Source organism: Ixodes scapularis, unplaced genomic scaffold (genome assembly GCF_016920785.2).
Source record: "Ixodes scapularis isolate PalLabHiFi unplaced genomic scaffold, ASM1692078v2 PGA_scaffold0__279_contigs__length_252992795, whole genome shotgun sequence".
NCBI lineage: Eukaryota > Metazoa > Arthropoda > Arachnida > Ixodida > Ixodidae > Ixodes > Ixodes scapularis.
Window position 1 is genome coordinate 161,226,843 of NW_024609835.1, and position 22,427 is coordinate 161,249,269.

A 22,427-nucleotide genomic window follows, 5' to 3' on the forward strand; every position below is an offset into this window, starting at 1 on the left:
TACTGTTAATGGCCGGATGTTACCAGCTGGGTATGTTTGTTTAAAAAGGAGGGGAAAGATGTGGTGTCCAGAGGGCACTACGAGCGCGGGGGCGGTAGCCGGGCAAAAGAAAACCTGGTGCGTATGGGACTTCAGAGTTGTACTCGGCACGAGCGGTGCTGGAGGGTGGCAGTTGAATAAAGGTCTTCAAAAACGCAACACGCACATTCGCGTTTGAACGCGTTTGAGTGTGTTGCGGAGTCCCTGCGGCCAGGCGCGGTAGCTTGCGGAGCGTCGCGCGCCTTCCCGCAACGCTCGGTAGCGCGACGCAAGCGAGTAGAGACTCGCTCGACTTTCTGAAGCGTTGCGGTGCGTTCTGGTGCGTTCGACCAATCAGAAGCCGAAAGAGGAGAGGGGGCGACGTGTTCGCTCGCCCCACCCGGCCGACTCGGCGAGACGTATCCGGTTCGTCAGTCGCAGTGCTTGCGTTTTCGTTTTGGGGAAAGGTGGGGACTGTATTTTCCAAGGCTGCGATGGTTCAAGGTTGACAAAACATCGGGGAAGCCGGCGAGATTGTCGCAAGATCGAATACTTCGACGCTGTCGCTTTGCGCCGCCATGTTGCCTTGGATTTCGCTTACTATTGGTGAGCCACTAGCGACGATAGCGTGTTCTTATTGGCTCTTGACTGCGGTTGATTGCGTGTCAACACAACTGTGCGTACAAGTTTGGCGCAACCGGTCTTCGCAACGCAACGCGTCCGCTTGCCGCAACGGAACGCACCGCGCTCAAACGCAAATGTGTGTATGGGCCTGCAGTTGACAAGATGTGCCGACCACTAGAGCTCTGCGTGAACAGCACATACTTCTAATTGAGCGGGAAGTACTACAAGCAAACCAGCGGCATAGCCATGGGGGCAACCATATCTGTGACAATGGCAAACCTCACAATGAAAGCCATCGAACGCAAGTATCTCAACACTTTCGAGCCTAAACCCAGAACGTTCCCGCGTTACGTGAACAACTGTTTCTGCGTCGTTAAAACCGGCGAGGTGGATCGTCCTCTAAAGCACCTGAACTCGGTGGATGACTAACTACAATTCACGGTCGAACACGAAGACCAAGGTTCCCTTTCTTGTCTTGATGTACTGGTAACCAGGAGTGGCAATGGACTAAGCTTCTGTGTTTACAGGAAGCCGACTCATACTGGCAGATAGTTAGGGTTTGATTCCTACCACCCCCGATGTCATAAAGCGTCGCTGGCCTCTGCACTCTTCAGGCGCGCCTTCGCTACCTGCTTCACAAAGAAGAGCCTGCAGGAGGAAATAAAGGTCGTAACATGGGATCTCCGCAAAAACGGCTACCCTCGACGGTTTATTCTTTGAATACTCGAGAAATCAAGGGATCCACCCAGAAGGGCGCAGCAGTCCCCCTTCCGATCGCGTCTGTGTCCCCTACATTAGCCGCACCAGCGAGGCCCTTTCCTGCGTCCTCGGTCGCTGCGGGATTGCGGTGACTCATAAGCCTGTGTCGACAATTGGTCATCGCCTTCCCTTCCCGAAGGATCAGCCACCCAAAGAGATGGCCCAAGGCTTGGTCTACCGCATACCATGCAAAGATTGTCCGGCCTCATACATTGGAGAAAGTAAGAAATTCGCAGAGAGGCATATGCGACACAGATAAAATGTCCGGAAGAAGGTTGGGGGGGGGGGGGGGGGGGGGAAGCGCCCTCACAGAGCACCCAGAAGCAGCCGTCCACACAGTCGACTTCGAGGGAAGCACCGTGCTGGCCTTGGAGAGGAATTGGCGAAAACGGTGCATTGTTTAGTCTTGGTTAATCCACCACACAAAGGGGATCGGGAATCATTCTTTGGGCTCCCTGCCCAGCAGCTACGTCTCGGGATTGCGTGACGTGAGCGAAGCTCCCTACATCCGTATGTGCATTTAAGCGACGCGTGTTCTTTTCTTTTCGTCACACACCCATGAACAAGGGGCCGAACTGGTTCCGAAACGTCGGGTAAATGTTTAGCAAAATACTCTCTCAGACAAAAAGGTGACAGTCGGGGAAAAAATTGTTTTTTACGTCAAGAAACGTTTGATTCTCACCCAGGTTCGTTTTAGAACGTTCTATGTCGCCAAAATTGTTATCCCCAGAAAAAGAAAAGAATGCAGGGCCATCAGTTGTCCCGGTAAGCCTGTTCTTTTTTGGCAGAACCGAAAACGTTCTTTAAAAAAAATCAAAACGTACACGTTACGAGAAAGTAGAAGCCTGTTATAGTCGTTGCAACTCAAGAAGGTCGGGCGAGGGAAAGAGATGCCCGGAAGAGGAAGCTTAAGGCAAGAGGAGGTTTTCCCCTCTCCACTCCAGCGTCCCGTCTGCTTCCTGCGCCCCAGCCTTCCTTCCCCTCACCCTACCTTTCTGAGTTGCAACTGACTATATGGCTTCTTCGCTTACAGGAAAATCGAGGTGATTGAATTAGATCCTTTGCTCGTTTTCTCGAATTCGGTTAACCTGAATCGCGGTATAAAGTTAACCGTATTTCCCTACGAGGGGAAATTTTAGGAAATTTTAGGTCACGTGGGCGGCAGAGTAAGAACGGCGGGGAAACATGGCGGTGCCCCTGTGAGCGAGCGTCGCTCGCTCTGAAACTAATATGACGTAATAGGTGCAAATTCGGGCGCGTTAGTCAGCAATGAATGGTGCAAGATGCTTTCGCTTTTCCTTACCTCACATAAATCGCAAAGCTTGAGCAATGACCCCGCCGCACCTTTTATATAGTCTTTCTATTCCGACTATTGCTAAGCCTAAATGAACACCGTAATTGTCGGCACGGCACCGTCTTTGGAATACTCTAATGGATTGCCTTGACTCCAGCGGCCGGGTATAGACCTATTGCGAAATTACCAAATCGTCAAGGAGAAGGCAGGAAATGGTTTCTCACGCGCCGCACGTGCTGGCGTCTGCAGCAGTAACTGCTCTAGGGCAAAAGCCTAAAACAGATCGCATCTTTAAAGGCGCGTTTGTCAACGTTTTATTTGGTTATTCACTTCGTGTTATTTATAAGGGGAAGGCGCGCGCGTGCGGGCGTGTGGAACACCATTGCCTGCACTCTCCTTGATGCTTGGGTAATTTAGCAATAGCTCTATTGATAGAACGCAGGAGAAGACAACGTTCCAACATACAATTGCTAAAATGTTCAAGCACCCAGGTACATGCTACGAGTCTGGATACATGCGCAGCACGTGCTGTCGTCTGCAGTAGCATAACCTCCAGTACACTCGTAAAAACCTGACAGTTCGACGACAGTGCCATAGAGTGCCCGGCCGCACATTTGGAGAGCGTGGATCTGGTACCACAGAGCATTTCTCAAAGAACCTGAACGTCAGCGCACGAATTTTTCAGCGGCGAGGACCCACAACATGGTTTTCAAACCCGACGAAAAACGAAATCGTAGCTCGAGGAACGCGAGGATCACGAGCGGAGATCCCATTGCTCGGGAGATATGTGTTTTGGTGTCTCGCCGTAGTGTGGCGCGCGTCATATTTCTTTCCTCTCATGCGTTGGCTGCTGCTCTACCTTTTCAACTTGGGCGGCCGCTTCTCGTGGCGATCTGCCATTCTTTGTCAGTATAGAGGAAGCTATGGTAGTAATACCTGTTCTAAAGCAAAAGCCTAAAACAAATTTGCCCTTGCACGCGTGTTCGGAAAAGCCTTATTAATTTTTTTTACTCGAATCTTTTATACGGGGAAGGCGAGTGCGCGCGGAGGCGGATAATTACACGTTTAGCATTCTCCTTGATGCTCGGATAATTTAGTGATATGTCTATTTTTACTGGAGCCAAATTACACGGTTTTCAATTTGTGATGGCGTTATATACAGTTTTTACATGCTGGCCAACCATGTTGCCGGTGTACCGCCTACCTTTCACTTCTCACGTTTTCCTCATTGTTTCTCGGACTGAAATTTGTCCTCCTCTTTTGAACTTGGACGGAAATTTCAACAAGCCTTGTCTTCACTTCAGACAGCCAAACGTTTAAAATATTTTTAAATAAGGATACATTTAGTTTTACCTTGCCGAGTATCTGGTCTACGAACAACAAAAAGTTTTTTCTTAAGCTTAAATGTGTGCCGCGCTGCGTCGGGAAAACCCGGTAACGCGCGTTCCTGGGTTCCCCCTTTTCGGGGACTTTTCCACGAAGGCCACTTATATTCGCTACTACCTGTAGGTGACAACTGCTGCAACCCCATAATAAAACAAGAAGTTTTCTTCCCTTCCTCCTGTCACCAATGTCTAGTTTCAGGGCCGACGGGCGTTCGCCACCCCCAGTTTCACAGATAAAACATTTTCTCCCCTCAATCGGTCCTCCAGCCATCGGCAAACTTGGTTAGGTACATCATGTATGTAACTAGTAGGGAAGGGCGGTCAACGTTTTAACGTGGTTAAAGCTAACACGCTTCGAGAAAACGGGCCCTGGAAGAGGGGGGGGGGGGGGGCTGCGCCAGCGCAAGTTTCCGCAACTCATTGTTGTAGCGCAGTTCGTGCAAGCCACCCCAGAATCAAGCGCACCAACGTAGAGAGAGTTCTAATCGGCGGGTATGAATTTAAGAGCGGCGAACTAGTTTGAATCCGTCCATTTTGGCGATATTCTGTTTCATTCACACAGCATCTTCGACAAGTGAAACGTTCTGTGTGTGCGCGTTTTATTTTACAGCGACAGCTCTTAGTGGCCCGTTCTCCATTTCTGTGACGGCGTGAGCATTAACGCCATAAGTTTCCCCGCTAAATTTGACAAAAAATTGTATGTCACGTGACGTGACGTCGCGGGACCTACAGGAAAATTCAAGTTTGCGCGCTAAATTTGGCGAAAAAAGTGACGTCACGTGACCTACGCACCAGTTTAGTTTCCTGGCTAAATTTAGCATAAACCTGGCGTTACGTGATCTAAGCTCCAATTCAATTCCCCTGCTACATGTGGAGGGAAGATTGATGTCGCGTGACCTGACATCAGGGGACTCACAGAAAAACTTAAATTCCCCGCTAAATTTAGCTGACTAAGTCACATCACGTGACCTATGTACCGATTACGTTTCTCCGTTAAATTTGTCGGAAAAACACATTACTACCCTAGAATCCTTTCTTCGTCAACAACGAATCAACGCTAATCAATGGAACGTCATTTTAAGATCCCTTCACCATATCACACACGATAGGCGCAATATGTCAATCGATCGTGATCGCCATATCGTCGGAAAAGCAGGACAGCTCTCGCTGTCTTCACACATCACGCCGTGTTATCTTTTCGTAATTTTTTTATCGACAGTTGGCAGTGAATTGTTTTAGTACTTCGGGCCACTACCGCTTAGAACGAATTTCTGACATTAATTACACATGAAACACGCGTTCGTCTTTTACTATACATCATTGAAGTAACAAAACAAATTACACCAAAATGAGCAGCGTTTACCGCTCAACTTGCAGCCAGAACAAGCGGCCACGTGATCCGAAGTCATTTTATGCCGCCAATCTTAATCACACCCACGCGTTCGGGTTGGCAAAGCACATGACACGTGCTGAGTTTTATACGTTGATATGGTTCGGGTATTGTCATCATTGCAGCGATTGGACACGGGCCACAACTCGAATGCTTCTCGAGCTATTGATTATCGCGAGCACAAATCGAGTGCTCACAAAAAGCTCGGGTTCAATCATTGAGCCGCATCCAAATATCACCACTGGGGGATACTGAGATCCCCCAGCTACGTCATCAATTTTTGCGAAGGAGAGATTGGAAGAAAACGCTCGCTTCTGTTCTTGAAATGACACCGCAACAAAAGAGTTCCTTGGTCAGTGGCGTTGCGTGCGAGTATACTTGGGTTCCACTAGTGCTAGTCAGCTCGTGCAAAGTGAAAAACATACCAAGCGAATATCGTTGCACGGCTCCGTTGAGTACATGGTTCCGAGCATGCGGTGGAGGGATAGTGTTTAAAATTGAAACCGATAGGAGGTGATGTCATCATTGAATGGTTGATATTTTCCCAGTAATGTAATCGCGCCTCACTACATTTACATGAGCACTTTGCTGGAGTGAGTGTGCGGCTTTCTTCTCGCACTTTTTTTTTATATTTTCGATCTAAATAAAGTAACACAATGTTATCAGGCTGTTCTTTGTTAAAGTACATGTTCATAAAATATGCCGCTCCTTGAAGTGTGTTTTACGAAGCAACCAGAAAAAAAAAGGTTAAAATTGCCTTCCTTTTGAGAGCATCTTCTGGACTCTCGTGATGTTCTCATAACTGCGATCATCTTTTTAGCGATACGAAGTAGTTTCTCTGGATCGATGATTGCTTATTAATTATAAATGCGATTAAACGGGACGTGATAAAATGACTCACCGTATTATGCCACGAAGGATTCCTTGTACAAAGGTATGCAGAAGGCTTATAAAATGCCATCCTGATTCCTTTTTTTTTTTTATTCATGCTTGATTTACGGACGTAAAATAGATGCGCTGATTGAGGCTCAGAGACTGCATTTACATGGATGCGACCGTAGCGCATCGAGTCGAGATTTCATCATTTTGATTGGTAGCAGTTGGGTAGAAGAGGAAGAAGTAAGAAAAAAGGCGCCGTGTGATTGGTCCCTGCTCGATTCGATGCGCTACGATCGCATTCATGTAAACGTAGCCAGATACGGGTTCAAAGTCAGCAGATGCGGATCGGATGCGGTAACAATTATTTAGGAAAAAGTGAAGATTCGGTTCGAATGCGGATACTACATTTTCGGATGCAAGTTGGATGCGGACGATCAAGCTGTTATGCGCGCAGGGCCTTAGTCAGAAAAGATAAGCGGCTTAAGGGGTGCTCAAACAGAGTACGGAAGATGGCGTGTTTCCTCCCAGCAGATGAGGTAGTTCCTCAACTGAAGGCATATGCCATACTCCGGTAAGCTTTCGTAGGTTTCTCTTGACGGGAGGAAAGCTTCCTTCAGCATGCGACCTTCAACGGAGGTTTACCGCCTAGTTCATAAACGGGCCCCGACTCGAAACTCGACTTGACGATTTTGCGCTTCATAAAGAAACCTTGAAACCAAGCGCTCCTCGACTTAAGAAAACCATCGACTCTTTCCTCGATAATATCAAGCTAGCTCCGGCGGTGCCTCGAGATGCTCCTCGACTCGAGTTTGGGGGTCTTGGCGGCCGACCAGTCGTTTACGGAGTTCTTGCACTTCACTTTAAGGGCAGCAGATATCTTCTACCACGACGCACGCGGCAGTCAATCGAAACATGTGTCGAAACTGTGCTTCTAGAATCACGTGGACGCGCCAGAACACTTCAGTGACCGCAAATCTCTTGTGCGGTACCGCTTTACGAAGGCGACCGTAGCGAGAATTCTGCTTTCTGCCGCTGGAGTAGAGCGCCAGTATTCAGGGACTGTCGACCTCACCGATGCTGCAGCTGGATCTCCTCGTCATTTTGGGCTTTTATGCTGCCGGGACGATCTAAGTTGTTAATGGTGACCTTGTGAATGTGCCCCAGCCTACAGTGTGTTGGGTCGTCGAGTGAATGTCTTGGCTCCTTGTATGACCTCTCTTCACCCGCTCGGTGAAGTTTCCCGACGGTGCGGCCAACTTTAACGTGTTCATGCGGGGCTGCTACGAAATGAATTTTATTCGCAACTAGGTGCATTGATTAAGGTACCCGGCAGTTTCAATAAAGAATGCCGAATACATTTCGAAAAAAAAGAGGCTACTTCTCTACCAACGTGCTGGTAGGTCCACCCCTGTTGTTTTTGTTGTTTGTTGGACCAAACCTAATTATTTAAACTGTAGGCGAAGATGCGGCATCGTAGGTGTAAACACAGACGTAATGATAACGATAAAAGAAATTTAGAACAAATTTGTATTCTGCGACAGTTTGCACGGCCGAGCCTGCGGTACTCGCGTTCATTTGAAACAAGAAATGATGTAATTCAAAGGTGGCCAGTTTTTGTGAGAGCAGAGAAATACCTTAAAACAAAACAAATTGCCGATCAGGTGGATGTGCACAATTATAGTAGCGGCCCAGAGCGCACCCTCACTTTACGAATAATCATGACCAAAGTATATTTCCAGTGAAATGGGAGATGAGACGATGTTCTCCTACGACATCGTTTCATCTAAGATGCACCATTTGATCGTCAGATCCCCAAGTATGGAAGCCTAAAACTAGAAAAAAATAAACTAAAATGTAATTGAAAATGATGAGTGAATGTTTACTTTCTAGTGAAGGTCATAACATGCTCTAACAATAAACATACTTGGTTTGAAAACATCAATTTATTCGCATCCTGATTCATTACAGTGCTTGTCTTTCCGTGTCTCTCTCTTTTGTTTTCACAAAGCTGTCCGTGGTGTTGGTAACTGACAACAATCCCAGATACGCAGTTTTTGTGTCTACATGTGTCTGTGTCATGTCCGTCAAACTGGACGGCGAACTCCCACTGCTTGGGAACATTTGTTGTTCATTGGTTCATCGAGGTTCTTTGGTTTTAGTTCTTGGCGTTCGTTTCTAAAATGAAACTACGGGAGTTCACACAAATATGCAATAATACAAGAAACATACCCAGATATTACACCATCCGCAGATTAACAGCCTTCGGCAAGCGGCAGAGCGTACTGACAATACAGCTGGTGTGTTCACACCATCCGAACATCCGAACCGCGACTGATGCCTGAAGCAACTAAAAGCGACTTTTTAAAGATTAATGAACGGGGAGGGACATTGCCCGCTAACGACAGAAATATGTGTTTACATGTGAAGAGCTTTACCCTACACAGCACTTTTTGTAATGAACAGTAGTCATAACATTTATCGGACATACACTGCACAAACCACTCCCACATTTTCTAAATAAACAATAACTGCGTTGTGTTGTTAAAATGTGGACTAGCAATACCCTAAGCACTAGTAGAAAAAATTATGTTTATAGGTTCTTCATTTTTTCCCATGTAGGAACCACAAGGCACACTTACAGACTAAAGAATCGCTGCAGCAAGCCTAGGTGCTTTCCAAGCCTCGACATGTGGTTACAGCACAAGCCTTAGGGGTCAGTTAGTGATGATCACTGCTGTAGTCACCTAATGAAATAGTGCAGAAATTCCTTCCAAGGACACCCTCAGTTGTTAGTTGTTACTACGAACACGCAGGGCCTATGCACTCGAGTTCTCAGGGCATCCCACAATCACTGAGTGTTAGCATGAATGAGTTGTTGAACAGGTTCCTCGTTTGATAGCAGGACGAGGCAGAAGTTTTCAGTCGCGCACCAGTCACCCAGCTGTGTTTGGATATTTGTGTGTGTTCCTTGTCTCCCTTGTTTCTCTTTTTCAAGGACCATTATCGTTACCCTAAATGACTGCCGAATATTCTTCCCTCCTAGGTTCGACAGCGTCTTCTCAAACCAGCACCCGCTTCATGGGTACGTTCAAACTTTTCTGTGCCTTGGGCGGGGCGATGATGCAAGCACGGCCAACAAGGAGTTGATCTCTATGAGTAGTTGCCGCTGGATCGCGCAAACTCTCGCGCTTGCAGAATCGATTTCAATGCTTATTGAAGGAATCGCCGTCATGAGTGCGATCTTATACATATTTTTTTAGGTCTTCCGTTTCGTCTCTCATGATGAGGTACACACAACACAGCGGCTACAAGACTTGAATAAATGTATATACTATGAATCGATGACCGCGGGGCCGCAGACATCATAAACGGCGAAGGTAGGTAAGCACGAGGTAGCCAAGGCACTTTTAAACAGAGCTGTGTTAGGGACACCTAGGTTCTTGATAGATGCGCGAAGAATTTATTTAAAAGGCAATTCAAATCATAACGTGCGTTGTACAGAAAAAGAAAAACAACAAAATATTATATTTTGGAGGAAATTTTCCTTTTTATTTCTGTAAACCAAACCGCACCTAATGAACCCCTGGTGACTTGTACCAGAAGCTCCTTTGCAGACCGTGTGACAGAGACACAACTCCCTTGGTTTGAAACTCCTTTCTCGCTAATCTCAGCGTAGAAATGTTTCCGCCACACTTAGCACAAACATTTCTCTGCTAAATTTAGGGGGAAATTTACCGTTAACTTGTCCCACAATTTCACGGTAAATTCCCTTGAGTACCCTTCCCTCCCCCTTCCTAGCCTTCTCTCCCCTTCCTCAAAAGCTGTGCTCTAATTCGGCATTACATCGAATTGCAAACGTCTTTCATTTTTTGTCTTTCATATTTAGTATTACAACAATCCTCCTTTTGTGGTAGGCTTGTTTCTTGATAAGTTCCAGTTCCGCATTGAAACCTTAATACCGCCATTCTCCGTTGACCTTGCCTCTAAAAGATTTAATCACATTTTATAGTCATCTCTCCAGAGAGAGCATTTTGTAAACTTTTCCCCGAAACACACGCAAGCTATGACATTTTACTCTTTATGACTTTTGAGTCTTTATGAGACTCGTGAAACTCTGCTTGTGTATTCGTGTATACAGATTTTCATTCAACGGCAATCGTTTCGATGCGGCATTGTAAAAAATTATCATTCCTCGACTGCACCCAACCAAAATATGTAAAAAAAGAAAAAAGTGGAAGCGGTTTACAACCGCCTGTAACGCTGAATTAGAGCGCAGCTGTTGAGGAGGAGTAGGGAAGGGTACTGAGAGGGGGGTCATGTGACCTCTGGGAGGGGGGAGCCACGTGACCTCGGGGAGGAGGGGTCACGTGACTTCGGGGGGGGGGGTCACGTGACCTCGTGGGGGACAGGTGACCTTGGGGGGTCACGTGACCTGGGGGCGTCACGTGACCCTCAGGTCACGTGGCCCCCAGAGAAATTTTTCCGGTAGATTTAGTGGGGAAATTTTTCCTCTAGATTTAGCGGTGAAATTTTTCCGCTAATATTTAGCGGGGAGATTTTTCAGCTAGATTTAGCGGGGAAATTTTTCTGTTAGATTTAGCGGGAAAATTTTTCCCCTTGAATGAGCGGGGAAATTTTTCCGCTAGATTTAGCGGGGAAATGTTTCCGCTAGATTTAGCGGGGAAATTTTTCCGCTAAAGTAAGCGGGGAAATTTACCCATAATGCACCGCGCGGTTACGCCGACGGCGACGCCGGTGAAGCCGGAAACGGGCGCCACAGAGGTGCGCTCTAAAAACTGTAGCGCGATTGTCTTTTGGGATCAAATGCGCTGCCACTACCGTTAGTCTCTCGGGGACTAACGGGGAGGGCAGCAACCTTCTAGCCCCTCCCGTTAGTTTCGCAAAGTTGGACACTCAGCAATAACCTTTGCACCGTACCATTATGACCCTTGGAGCCAGCTGTTGCCCCCTGTACCGAAATCCTGAGACTAAACGTTGATCCTTTACATTTGGACCCGAGCCACTATATTTTGAGCCCCTGTGGTTAGTTTTCTTCAACTAAAAGTTGTACTCCACAATTGGTTTTGAAGAACTAAAGAAACAAGCCTCGCATGTCTACAGGTTGCCCAGTGGGCTGCATTCTTTGAAACAAAATGTTGCAGTTGAAGCCAAACGTAACTTAATTGCCTCGCAGATATTCCATTGAAGGACGACCGAAGTTGAATTTGCTGAGTGGCAGAATTTACGCTAAGGCCGAATTCCGAAGGGTGGACTTGCGTCGACGATGACTTAGACACCGCGACGTCTGTACAAACCGGCTGTGCTCCAAGCACCGCTTATTCGAGCACTGGCAACTTTTTGCGTGTTGCGTAAAGCGTGTTGCGTGGTCGCTAGTTTGCGTGAAAGCAAAATAGCGACCGAGGGCAATTCAGACTGACGAGATGGGAGACGACACAGCCCGTTCTGTGGACATTCTTTCAGTGCTTGCACGCAGGTTTAGTAACGTCCGTTGACCGAGGGCGCGTCGGCAGCTCGGATTTTGTCTCCGTGTAACCAAGGGGGCTGGACCCGAGACCTTAAGACATCTCTTCACTGCACTTGTGCTTCCTCAACTTGAGTATTGCTGCCCCATATGGAGCCCCCACCAGGAACACCTTGTAGCGGCACTGGAGAGCGTCCAGCGTCGGGCCGCCTACGCCACCTTGGTTAGGCGCCGCGACACACGCATAGCACGTTACTGGGAAATGCGAACGGCCGATTTACTGCAAGCTGTTGGGTGGAACCCACTTGCCTTACGGCGAGAGGTGGCCTCCCTACGACTGCTGACCAACCTTTTGATTCTGAACTCAAGCCAGCCTGGCGTTGTGCTCCCTTTAAGGAAAAATCGGGCCGGTTCATTGCAGCCTATCTTAGCCAGAACTGAGAGGCATCGCCAGTCTTTTGTTGTGAGGACTGTGCCGCACTGGCGATCATTGCCACCTAGCTTCACCCTGTGCCCACCCACGGCACGAGACGAAGTGAAGGACTTCTGCCATAGAGTAACTAGCCATCTCCGTCATTCGCTCACATAGCCTTTGTGCAAGTATCTAATTGTTGTTGTCTTGGTTTTTTTTTTAACTTGTATTTGTCAAAAGTATTTTGTTGCTTTTGCTTTCCCCTCCCCCCCCCCCTCCCCCCCCCCCCCTTTAGTTTGGATGTTTGCAGACCAACTGGTATGGGCCTTCGGCCTTTCTGCTGTACTCCCGACTCTCCTGAGCCAAATAAATGAAATGAAATGAAATGAAATGAATATGAAACAAAATAAAACTAACATCTTCTCCTTATTTCCGAGCAAACGCGATGGTTTTTTTGTTGCTTTTTTAAGATATTTTTTTTAGCTTCTCGTATTTTGTCGCGCGATGTTTTTTGTTGCCTCTGGTTCGCCACTGGCACGGTGTTGTAATGGCTGAAGTTGCCGGAGCGTTAAGTCTGTTCTTCGTTGTTGATCAGAAAAGTTATGTGAAACCGTCACGACCACATGAAGGCGTCTGGACACTGCCCCTGAATGTGCTTTCTGAGCGGAACCTTCCGTGCATCATGCGCGTCGTCGCGGATCTTGAGTTTTACAAAGGGCTATTCAGAAAGGTTGTTCACAGGGAGACGCATAGGCGAGTCTCGAGTTGTTCCCAGTAACTCAGTTTTAGAGATTGAGGTGGCCATTTTTGTGATTGTGAGATCCCTACACTGAAAGCGCGTCTTCGATAGACTTTTGAAGGGGTTTAATTTTATACAAAACAAAAGAATATGGCAGCATTCAGAGGTGTTTCGTTTGGATGAATGCTCACATGTTTGCACGAGTGCAAATAACATCAATGGGACTTGGCAAGTATCAACACATCATTCTTGACGAGATTGTTGGGTGAATGGAAGTCAACGAAATCGCTAACTACCATTCACAAAATGTGCGAAGGTTAGTGTACCCGTAATGTCTGAACGATCTTTGCACAATAAAACAATTCGCCAATTTCGTCCAAGATTATCCCATACTTTCAGCCGCGCTGGATTGAGTCGCGCCAATCCCTAAGACGAGTGAAATATTGACTCTGCCTGGCGAGCATTCTGATTGCCTTCGGGGGCAAAAACATACAGATAGACGCTCCTGTTTGAGAAGAACTAATGGTTGCTTTTGCTCGCGCACGACTCACGGTTAGTCCAAGTCGATTGCAGTTTCTCCCAAGCATTTGCGCTCGCTACTGAGCTCGAACGAGACGGTATTTTCAGTGATAGTATGCAAGTTCAGAGGACAAAATGCTGCTAGTAACTTCAGACCATCGTTTTTTTTTAGTATAATTTCACCCTCTAAAGATTAGAAATAAAATGTTAAAAAAAACACTGCAAAACAAAATGGACAGAAATCCATACTTTTTTCATGGGAGTTCAACCTAACGTGATAAAAACAACAACGAAAATACACCTAGAGTACCTAAAAGTAAAGTGAAAACCAAATCAACCAAAAGTAACTCGGATAGTTCAAGCCTTCAAACGAAAGCGAGGATCCGAAATGTAGGTAAGACCCTGCAGATGCCTACGGGGCAAAGTGGACAAAAAGCTTAGCCAGAAGTGGAGACAGCGAAAAAATATTGGATTTTAGGGAAGAAAGGTCGGCGGGGAATGCGGAAGCGCGATTTCGACGGTAAAATTGAATGTTCCAGGAAAGAGGATGCTAAAAGAGGATGCACTTCGAGATATATATATATATATATATATATATATATATATATATATATATATATATATATATATATATATATATATATATATATATATATATATATATAACTGAGAAGAAAAAACCCTTAGTGAAAACAGCAACGGACGATTTAATCTTCGACTACATATGAAAAGACCTCTATGACCCAGTTTCAAAAGTAGCCCCCAGGAAACTCCGGGAACATAAGCAACCGCCTCCCGAAACTTCCGCTTCAAAGAGTTCGGTATTAAATATACCTTTTTTCAATCCCCATCAAGGAACATTGGAGGTCGGTTATTGGATCTGAGTCTTGCAGCCGACCCCTGCTACAGCAATCGTTCTCGATAAGTGTTCAGCTAAGTTGACCCCCATTTTTTATTACTGCCCTCGTGCCCAGTACATACTCAGAGCACATCTGCGAACAATGGCGAACCATGAGCTCCGAGATTCTTGGCGCGCCATAGTTCTCCTCCGGCCTTTCGAAACGCTCGTTCGCCTAGCAGGAGCGTATAGGGGAAATTCACTGGACGCCGTATTTGAGGGTGATGTTTAGAGTGCCTGATGGGAACCAGCTCACATTTACAGCCTGCTGAGACCGGCAATATTATTGGTGCGTAGTGCACGTTGCACAAAACTGCGGAAGCTCGCCGCCAGCACGCGTTGAGCAGCCGCGCACACAGCTATGACCACCAGTAATTACTCCAGACTGTGATGATACAAAACAAAGTAGCTGCGTTCGATTTACTGGCACCTCCTGTACCGTTGCCGGAGGTGCAGGTAAACCGAACGCAGCTATTACCTGCATCTCAATTTTTGAATATGTGCACGCGGTATACAGCTCCCGTTTTTCTTAAGGCTGTAAAGGTTAAAGCGCGTGGGCGGGTTGAGACGCGATTCAAGTGTCATTCAGCTTGTGTACTGGCTGGGGCAGTGGTTTGTTTCACCCGGGCTTTCCAGAGACGCGGCTCCTGCCAAGCCGACACTGATCATTGAAAAACAATGGGAAACGATTGGCACAAAAAGTTTCGTTTGAGGCGAAGAGGCCGATGTGGTGAAAGCCTTTGCCGATAGCAATGCCATAGCGAGACGGCCGTCCAAGGAACACTTATACCCTTGTTACACGTGCTCACCTAACTGCAGCTACGCTAAGGCCCACCTAGCACACAAGCTACTTTGAGGGCATTTTGTGGCTTTGGCAAATCAAAAAAGTCGAATTAGTCGCTAGTGGTTTATACAGCAGGAGCTTAGTCTGCCAGAACATGGCGACATTGTTACCCACTGTATACCGACAAGCAATTTAGCCAGTGCAGTACGACTGCTAACCTGGGGTCTTTAACGTGTACCACGCAGTAGTGGTACACGCCCGCACGCAGGTACTATGCTCATCCAGATCGAAACGGGCAGGGGTTGTGGCTTTGCAGTCAAAGCTATGGGCGCTCAAGTACGCGCGCTTGAGCGTCTTCAGTACCCACCAAACTAATGCACGCGCGCTATTCACTTCTGAAATAACTACCCAAAAGTATAGTGCGGTAACTGTGACGCCGCGTAACTGAACCAAACATCTCGGTGTCCATGTTAAGGTGCAACCCCACCCCTGGTTAGTGTGATTCTGAACCAACAGATGGCGGTGGGTCGCCTTCCAGGCCTGTACATCAGTGCGACAAATCGTGTGAGGTGGCGCTTCGACACAGTTGGATATTCTTCTATAACCAGAATTTGACATCCCTGGCCCCTTTCTTGGTTTTCTCTGCACGAGCTTTCTTTGGAACGCGCACGGCTGCGCCAGTTCTCGTGCAAGGGGGCCAGTTGCCACGCTCCGAGCTCACGTCTCCAGCAAATGTAGGCAGAACAAAACGCGAAAATCGTCATGAGACAAATGGCGAGACACATGCACAACAAACTGCCGACGTGTTGAAAAATATAAAATTGCCTGTGCGCCGTTATCCAAGATTTCAGAGGCCAATGACACATATTACAATGTAATCAGATTTATACTGATACGAATGAAGGTGACGAGAGGACGAACATTGAACTGAAAAATAAAGGTTTAATCGGCGAACTTGTTCCAAAAAAAAAAAAGTAAACAAAGAGTGTCGAGGCAGCAGAAAAGCAGGCGGCGATTCGGCAGCGTAACAATTAAAGAGTGAGAGCGAGACTGACTCGACAAGGTCGCTGGCAGCTGCTTATCAAGAGTGCGTCACGTCACTCTAGATAGGTCACTCTAGCGTCGCGCGTTCAGGGCGAGGATGAACTGGCGCTTTCGAGGACAAGAAAACAGGGCGAAATTTCCGTCTGGTGCAAGAAAGAACGCGAATCTTCCAGAAGTCCGTGACCGAGCGTTGCTTTCTCGGCTCTGCGGGCGGCAATATGGCGGGCGGGCTTTTTTATCGTGCATATGTTTGGATCTTTGTGGATTTCCAGCAAAACATGGTGACTTCATAGTCTGGTTTTCAAAACTCTAGCTTGAGGAATGAACTACCTAAAAGAAAAGACTATTTTTTGGGCGGTCAGGTGTCTCATTTAGGTAGCGGGGTGTTTATTTCAATCCAAATCACGAGACTGGAAAACACAAAAAATGACACACAGGTTTAGATGTTGAGAGCGTTAGGCAATGCGTAGTTCATTTTTGGGGTAAAAAAAACAACCCTGTAAATTGTTTTTGTGACACCCTGTGCCAGTCTTAATTGGTGATTCATGCGCGCGAGTAGTGGTGTGCAAAAATGAAAACGATGCAAACGGGTAGGCTTTGACGTTGTATAAAATATAGTGTAAGCACGCACATGGTACGCTGATTAAGAATGAAACAGCCCTAAGTTTTACACCAGCGTTGAGCGTGTCGAAAGTTAAGGGTGCATCAAAAGCTAAAGCTTGAACACATATACTGCTCAGGCCATTTTGTTTGAATGCTCCTAGTAATTTATTACCCTCGGATTTGGTGTAAGTTATCCCCTGATTTCTTACAACAGAAAGAAGGAAACATTCTAACTCTGGGTTAATAGAGAAACTCCACCTGCTGACGGCCACCAATCATCTCGGCGCCGATTATGAGTATTCACTGCATGCCAACGGTCGCGTGTTTAGAACGAGTTTTTCCCACGTGATTTCATACGATCGCAATTGTTCTTGACAAACAACAATGTTTAGTCAGGCAAGCGGTCATATGTGAAGCTTAGAATATTTGCTATTGGTTGTGGCACACGTAACAAGTTGCATAGAATTTTTTCTTTTTTTTTTTTAGAATCCGCGAAAAAGAGTCCTCTTGGGTTACCTTGTCTCTGATAATTAATGTAGCACACAAAAGAGCACGAACTGAATGGCTGTGGGAAACGAAAACAATAATGATAAACAAGCGTGTAATCACGCAAAAACTGAGGGCATTGCACATATACAGAAGGTAAGCCTTGTCTCACTAAATACATTACCAATAAAGTATTTGGTTTTATCCTGCGAGCGAAGCGGAACATACAAGTGCAAGCATACTGTCCTGAACTACACTTCCAGTGAACAAGCGCGCCATCCAAAGCACCGAGCTCGCTTTTATGTCGTTTGGTGTGCTCAACGATCCCCCACCGGAACAAGTGCACCATCCAAAGCACCGAGCTCGCTTTTATAGCGTTTTTGGGCGCTCAAACCTTTGAAAACACAATTATAATCAATTCTATTATTTTAATCATTTTTATTAGGTGCGCCTATGCGTTTTTTTTTTACTTTTACGTTGACATGCCATTTTCTTAGTTATATAATATTTTTCCAGAAGTCTGACAACTGTAGTCTGTTTCATTATAAGTAAGTGCCACATAATCAAAGATGCAGACAAAAAAAAATAAAAATAAAAGAACGCGAACACACATTAAAAATGCGATGTCACGGCGAATTCAAAATTAGTCGTTAGTTTTCACAAAAAAAAATGCAATTTCATAGGACGACATTGTTACCCGATGACGGTTATAAAAAGTGCAGTGCAACTGTTAGCCCGGGGTCTTTAACGTGCATTACGCAGTGTATGTGATACGCGATCGCACGACGCTAGGATGCAGATGGGCGACTGAAACCAGGGTCCCTGCTAAAGCCCCTTGATAAAGGCGTTTTTTACAAGTACCGCCAACCATTATTGTGAAAACGCGCAGGACACGCGCCACGAGCGGGCGCTCCGCCGCCATTCGCTTTCAAGGGCCAGTCATTATATAGGGAGTATTCACTGGCGGCCATATCCGTGTGCGCTGCTACTGAGCACGTGCTGACGGCGAGCTTCCGCAGTCCTTTTAGTGCGTGCATTTAGCACCATCAAGGTGGCCGGTCTTAGCAGGCTATTAATGTGAGCTCGTTCTGAGCATACGCTCTAAACAGCACCCACAAATATGGCGTCCAGTGAATACTTCCTATACCCGTGTCCACGGTGCACATGCCACCACGGGCCACTCGAATTCCATTTAGAACGAATGACATTTGAAGGATCGGACAATCGGCGCGCGACACCCCGAGCGTGGAGCGTTCCACACGCGACAGATCGCTAGCCGATTCGTTGATCACATGAATGTCATAACTTGTAAATGACATTCCAGTTGCCCGTGTGGCACGCGTGCCACACGGGCAACTCGAATGCATTAGTGCTGCGTCGCCATTTGTGTCCAAGGACCGGTCTAGAGCTACTAAATAAGCTGCGCTTAGAGTATCGGCACTCCGTTCCCCGACATTGTTGTGAGCGCCGCCATTTTGGCTCATATGCAGAACAGACGCAACGGCCGATCGTCATGATTCAAAAGTGCGACTTCCTCAGCATTAGATTCGGTGTTAGGAACGTAATGTGATATTGCTTTGCCCTGTCGCGAATGGTTTGAACATTTGTGGAGGGCGGAAAAGCATTTCCTGTGATTTCAGATAAAGCTTCAGATAACTGGCAACCATGATTTTAAGCCACAATATGGCCAAGTGTCGTTACTCTGAAGCGTAGCTTATTTAGTGGCACTAGGCCGGTCGATACACGGGCCTCGTGCACTGGCACCTTCGAGGTTATTTGAAAGACCAACGCAAATACATCGAGGGGATTTAGTCCCTGCACGCTCTGCAGCGGGAGCCCCGTGCTTTGAACGGAGCTCGCACTCGAGCATTTCTCCAGGTGCTCTGATCTGCGGTGCCACAACACATTCGGCGAACGATCCCCCAACGCACTTGATTTATCCTGTGAGCTAGACCAAATGAGCTACACTTAGAGTATCGGCAATTTTTCCCCCGATAATATTTTGGGCGCCGCCATGTTGGTGGTTAGTAACAAATCAAATGCAACTGCAGGTCGTCATGATTCAAAAGTGCGACTTCCTCAGCAATAGTTTCGGTGTCAGGAAGCTCACGTAATATTGCTTTGCTTTGTCTCTAACTGTTTAAACATTTGTGGAGGACGGAAAAGCGTTTCCTGTGATTTCAGGTAAAGCTTCAGATAACTGGCAACCATCATTTGAAGCATCCATATCTGTGTGAAGCGTAGCTTATTTAGTGGGTCTAGTTTAGCTTGACCGCATAGGCACAGAAAGAGAACGAACAGCTTAACTTCGCGCTCTTGGCGCTGCTTCAGTGGCTTCATCAGCCCGTAGTGTTGGTTGCGCTCCGTACTAAGGTAAAGCAAAGCAAATATTCAGATCTAAGGGTTTCACAAGCCAAACCAACAAAAAGCACTTAATACGCCCAAATAAAAAATAAATTATTGCGGGTTTATTTTAACTAACCGTAGATCTTTTGACGTGCAACCGAAATTACAGAATGGCCTCCGTCGGATTGTGGGCACCTCGGCCGATATTTAAACCTGACAAATATAGATTCATAAGCCAGTGCGTTGGCTGAGAGGAGCTAAAACGTTTTAATGCCATTGCCACTTAAGAGCCACCGAGGAGGTTTTTGAAACAAAATATAGTCGAACCATTCCGACAAGCAAAGTTTGATATCGTAAATGACTCTATGCAGGTGATAAAAGCAATAAAATGTTTTCGCATACGTGGCGGAATCTGAAATGGCAGAATGCATTTCACGGCGCCCATTTGATTTGGATCGCGTTGGGCATGTGTACCGACGCACAGTAGAACGCGCGCAAAAGTAGCTGCGGTGCACCCGCAGCCTCGCTCTTGTCGTTCTCACATCTCTGGCTCACTCACTGCAGGCATCCAAGCATCTGACACCCTGACATCTGGCGCTTTTTCTGTCTTTCACGTGGCGTTCCAAGCGGCACACGACGGAAAATGAACATCAAGCTGCTCTTGAACACGTGCCGCCTTCTGTATTTTATATTAAGAAACTACAATTCGCCGTAACTGAATGGGAAAAGTTTGAGGTCTTATAACATTCTTAACGTGTAATATAGCGATATGGAAGCTCTGTAAAATATAACATCGCGGTATGCTTCATATTTTAATGTCTGGTTATTTTGATTAGTTGACGTGATTCCGTTTTTATAGCGCCATAAAATATTACAATTTTAAACTTTATTTTTTATGTTAAAATATACATTATCTGTACAGTTCGTTGCTTGCTTTTTTATTTTATTACATCTAACCGAACGCTCACGTAAAATATGGTGGGCGATGAGACGTTAAAACTCGAGAAATAATTTTTTCACTATTAGAGACTGTGGTCTATTAAAAGCTTAATAATTAACTAACAACTAAAAATAATTGTAATATCAAGCATTCTTGAGGAACTGCTCTTTAATTTGACACTAACCTTATAATTGTAAGATACATAGAAAGAAAGTTATAAGCCGTCGAAAAAGCATCAAAACGTCATGCACGGTGGGGTTGCACCTTAAGTGGCGCATGATCATTCCACGAGCTAGCACCTTCTGGTGTGTGCGAGCATAGACAACAAAATTGACGTCATAGGCCTCCATTCATGCGTAAGATGACAGTGAAACGTATGGTATCCGGGCAAAAGGAAAATCAAAGACAGGCTTTTCATCTCCACAAGTGAAATCTATGTGATTGTTGGAACAATTAATCACCTTCTTTTTACACCAGATCCGACTGGGGAAATAAAAGTACTATCTTTATTCTCCTTTTCCCCGGAGCCCACACAGCTCACTGTCATAGCGAGGAACTACGACGACAATTTTTTTTGCGTGTGCTCGCGCACATCAACGGCTGCTGTCTCGTGGAAAGAATGCACGCCACTTATTATGGACACCGGAATGTTTGGTTCACCATACCTTTAAAGGTGAAGCGAGTATACAGCTCTCTACTATGTTAGGCTTCCATATTCAAGAGTTGTAACTGAACGCGGTGTTTGATGAATAATCCTTTTGAGCTAATGGACAGTTCTAGCAGAACGTTCCGTTGACTCCGATAACGATAGCCAATACTCCCCCGGCGCCTTTGCGCATGCAGCGTATCGTTATCGGAGGTATCGGAACGATTTACTAAAGCTTCCCATTTTCAATATTCGTGCTAAGCTAAAATAACCGCGAACTCCCGACCTCCCGGTGCCTGAATACATCGCAATAGAATTCTTCCTAATATACATTTGCTTTTTGTTTTAACTTATAACTCATAATTAGTCAGTGAGGTTATACACTCAAACATCATTTAATCTAAATTAAGCCTTCGTTTCAAGTTGCAAAACACACAGCGCGCAGAGCAACGACGCATCTCTTTATAATGAAGAAGGACCTTTATCAGTCACTGATTATTATTGGGCAGTACTCACTAACATTTAGCTATACTTGACGAAACGTCAATTCACTAAATTTATTTGTTGTATGGCGCCTTTCTTGTGACTCGTCTTTATTTTGTAGCGTCCGACTGACCTCACTGAAGCCATCTCTGCTACAATAATCGTGTTAAAAAAAGAAACTGAAGAAATTAAAAATTACTTCATAAATTGCAGAGTGGCGATTGAGAATAACGTCCAACTTCGAGTATTAGCTTCTCGTTCTATTTTTCCTTTTTCTTTTTTGTAAGGTGAAAACATTTCTTTCGGCAAGTTCATTCAAAGTTCTTGGCGAAATTTCCTCCCGAATTCATAGCGTGTACAATAATCGATTCCATCTGGCGTATCTTTCCTAATATTAAGAAGAAAACAAAAACAAGCAAAAATTGGATCTATAAGTGCGCGCCAATGTAAAAACGATAAGAAAAGTGCGGTGCTCTTTTAACAGGCAGCCTCCTTAGCTTGGGGAGGAACCATAAAATCAATATATGACAAACGAGGTGTAGTTAGTGTCCCGAACGTGTGGGCGGCCAGAGAACCAATAAGAGAAAAAAGACGCAAATGCGGGATGAGGAAAATGAGAGGGAGCAGTCATTTCGTCCGTGCGCTTAGATCACGACTTTATGTCGCTAGTATTTCTTTTTAATCTAGACCGCTTTG

General features: G+C 46.0%; 1 protein-coding gene across 1 annotated transcript; it reads left to right on the forward strand.

The window, feature by feature from the left end:
• The first annotated feature begins 16 nt into the window (after positions 1-16).
• LOC121837663 lies at positions 17-12,447 on the forward strand. The gene is made up of 2 exons (XM_042293371.1): positions 17-30; positions 11,868-12,447. Exons 1-2 carry the CDS (start codon positions 17-19, stop codon positions 12,418-12,420), a joined length of 567 nt encoding a protein of 188 aa, XP_042149305.1. The 3' UTR covers positions 12,421-12,447.
• Positions 12,448-22,427: the final 9,980 nt, after the last annotated feature.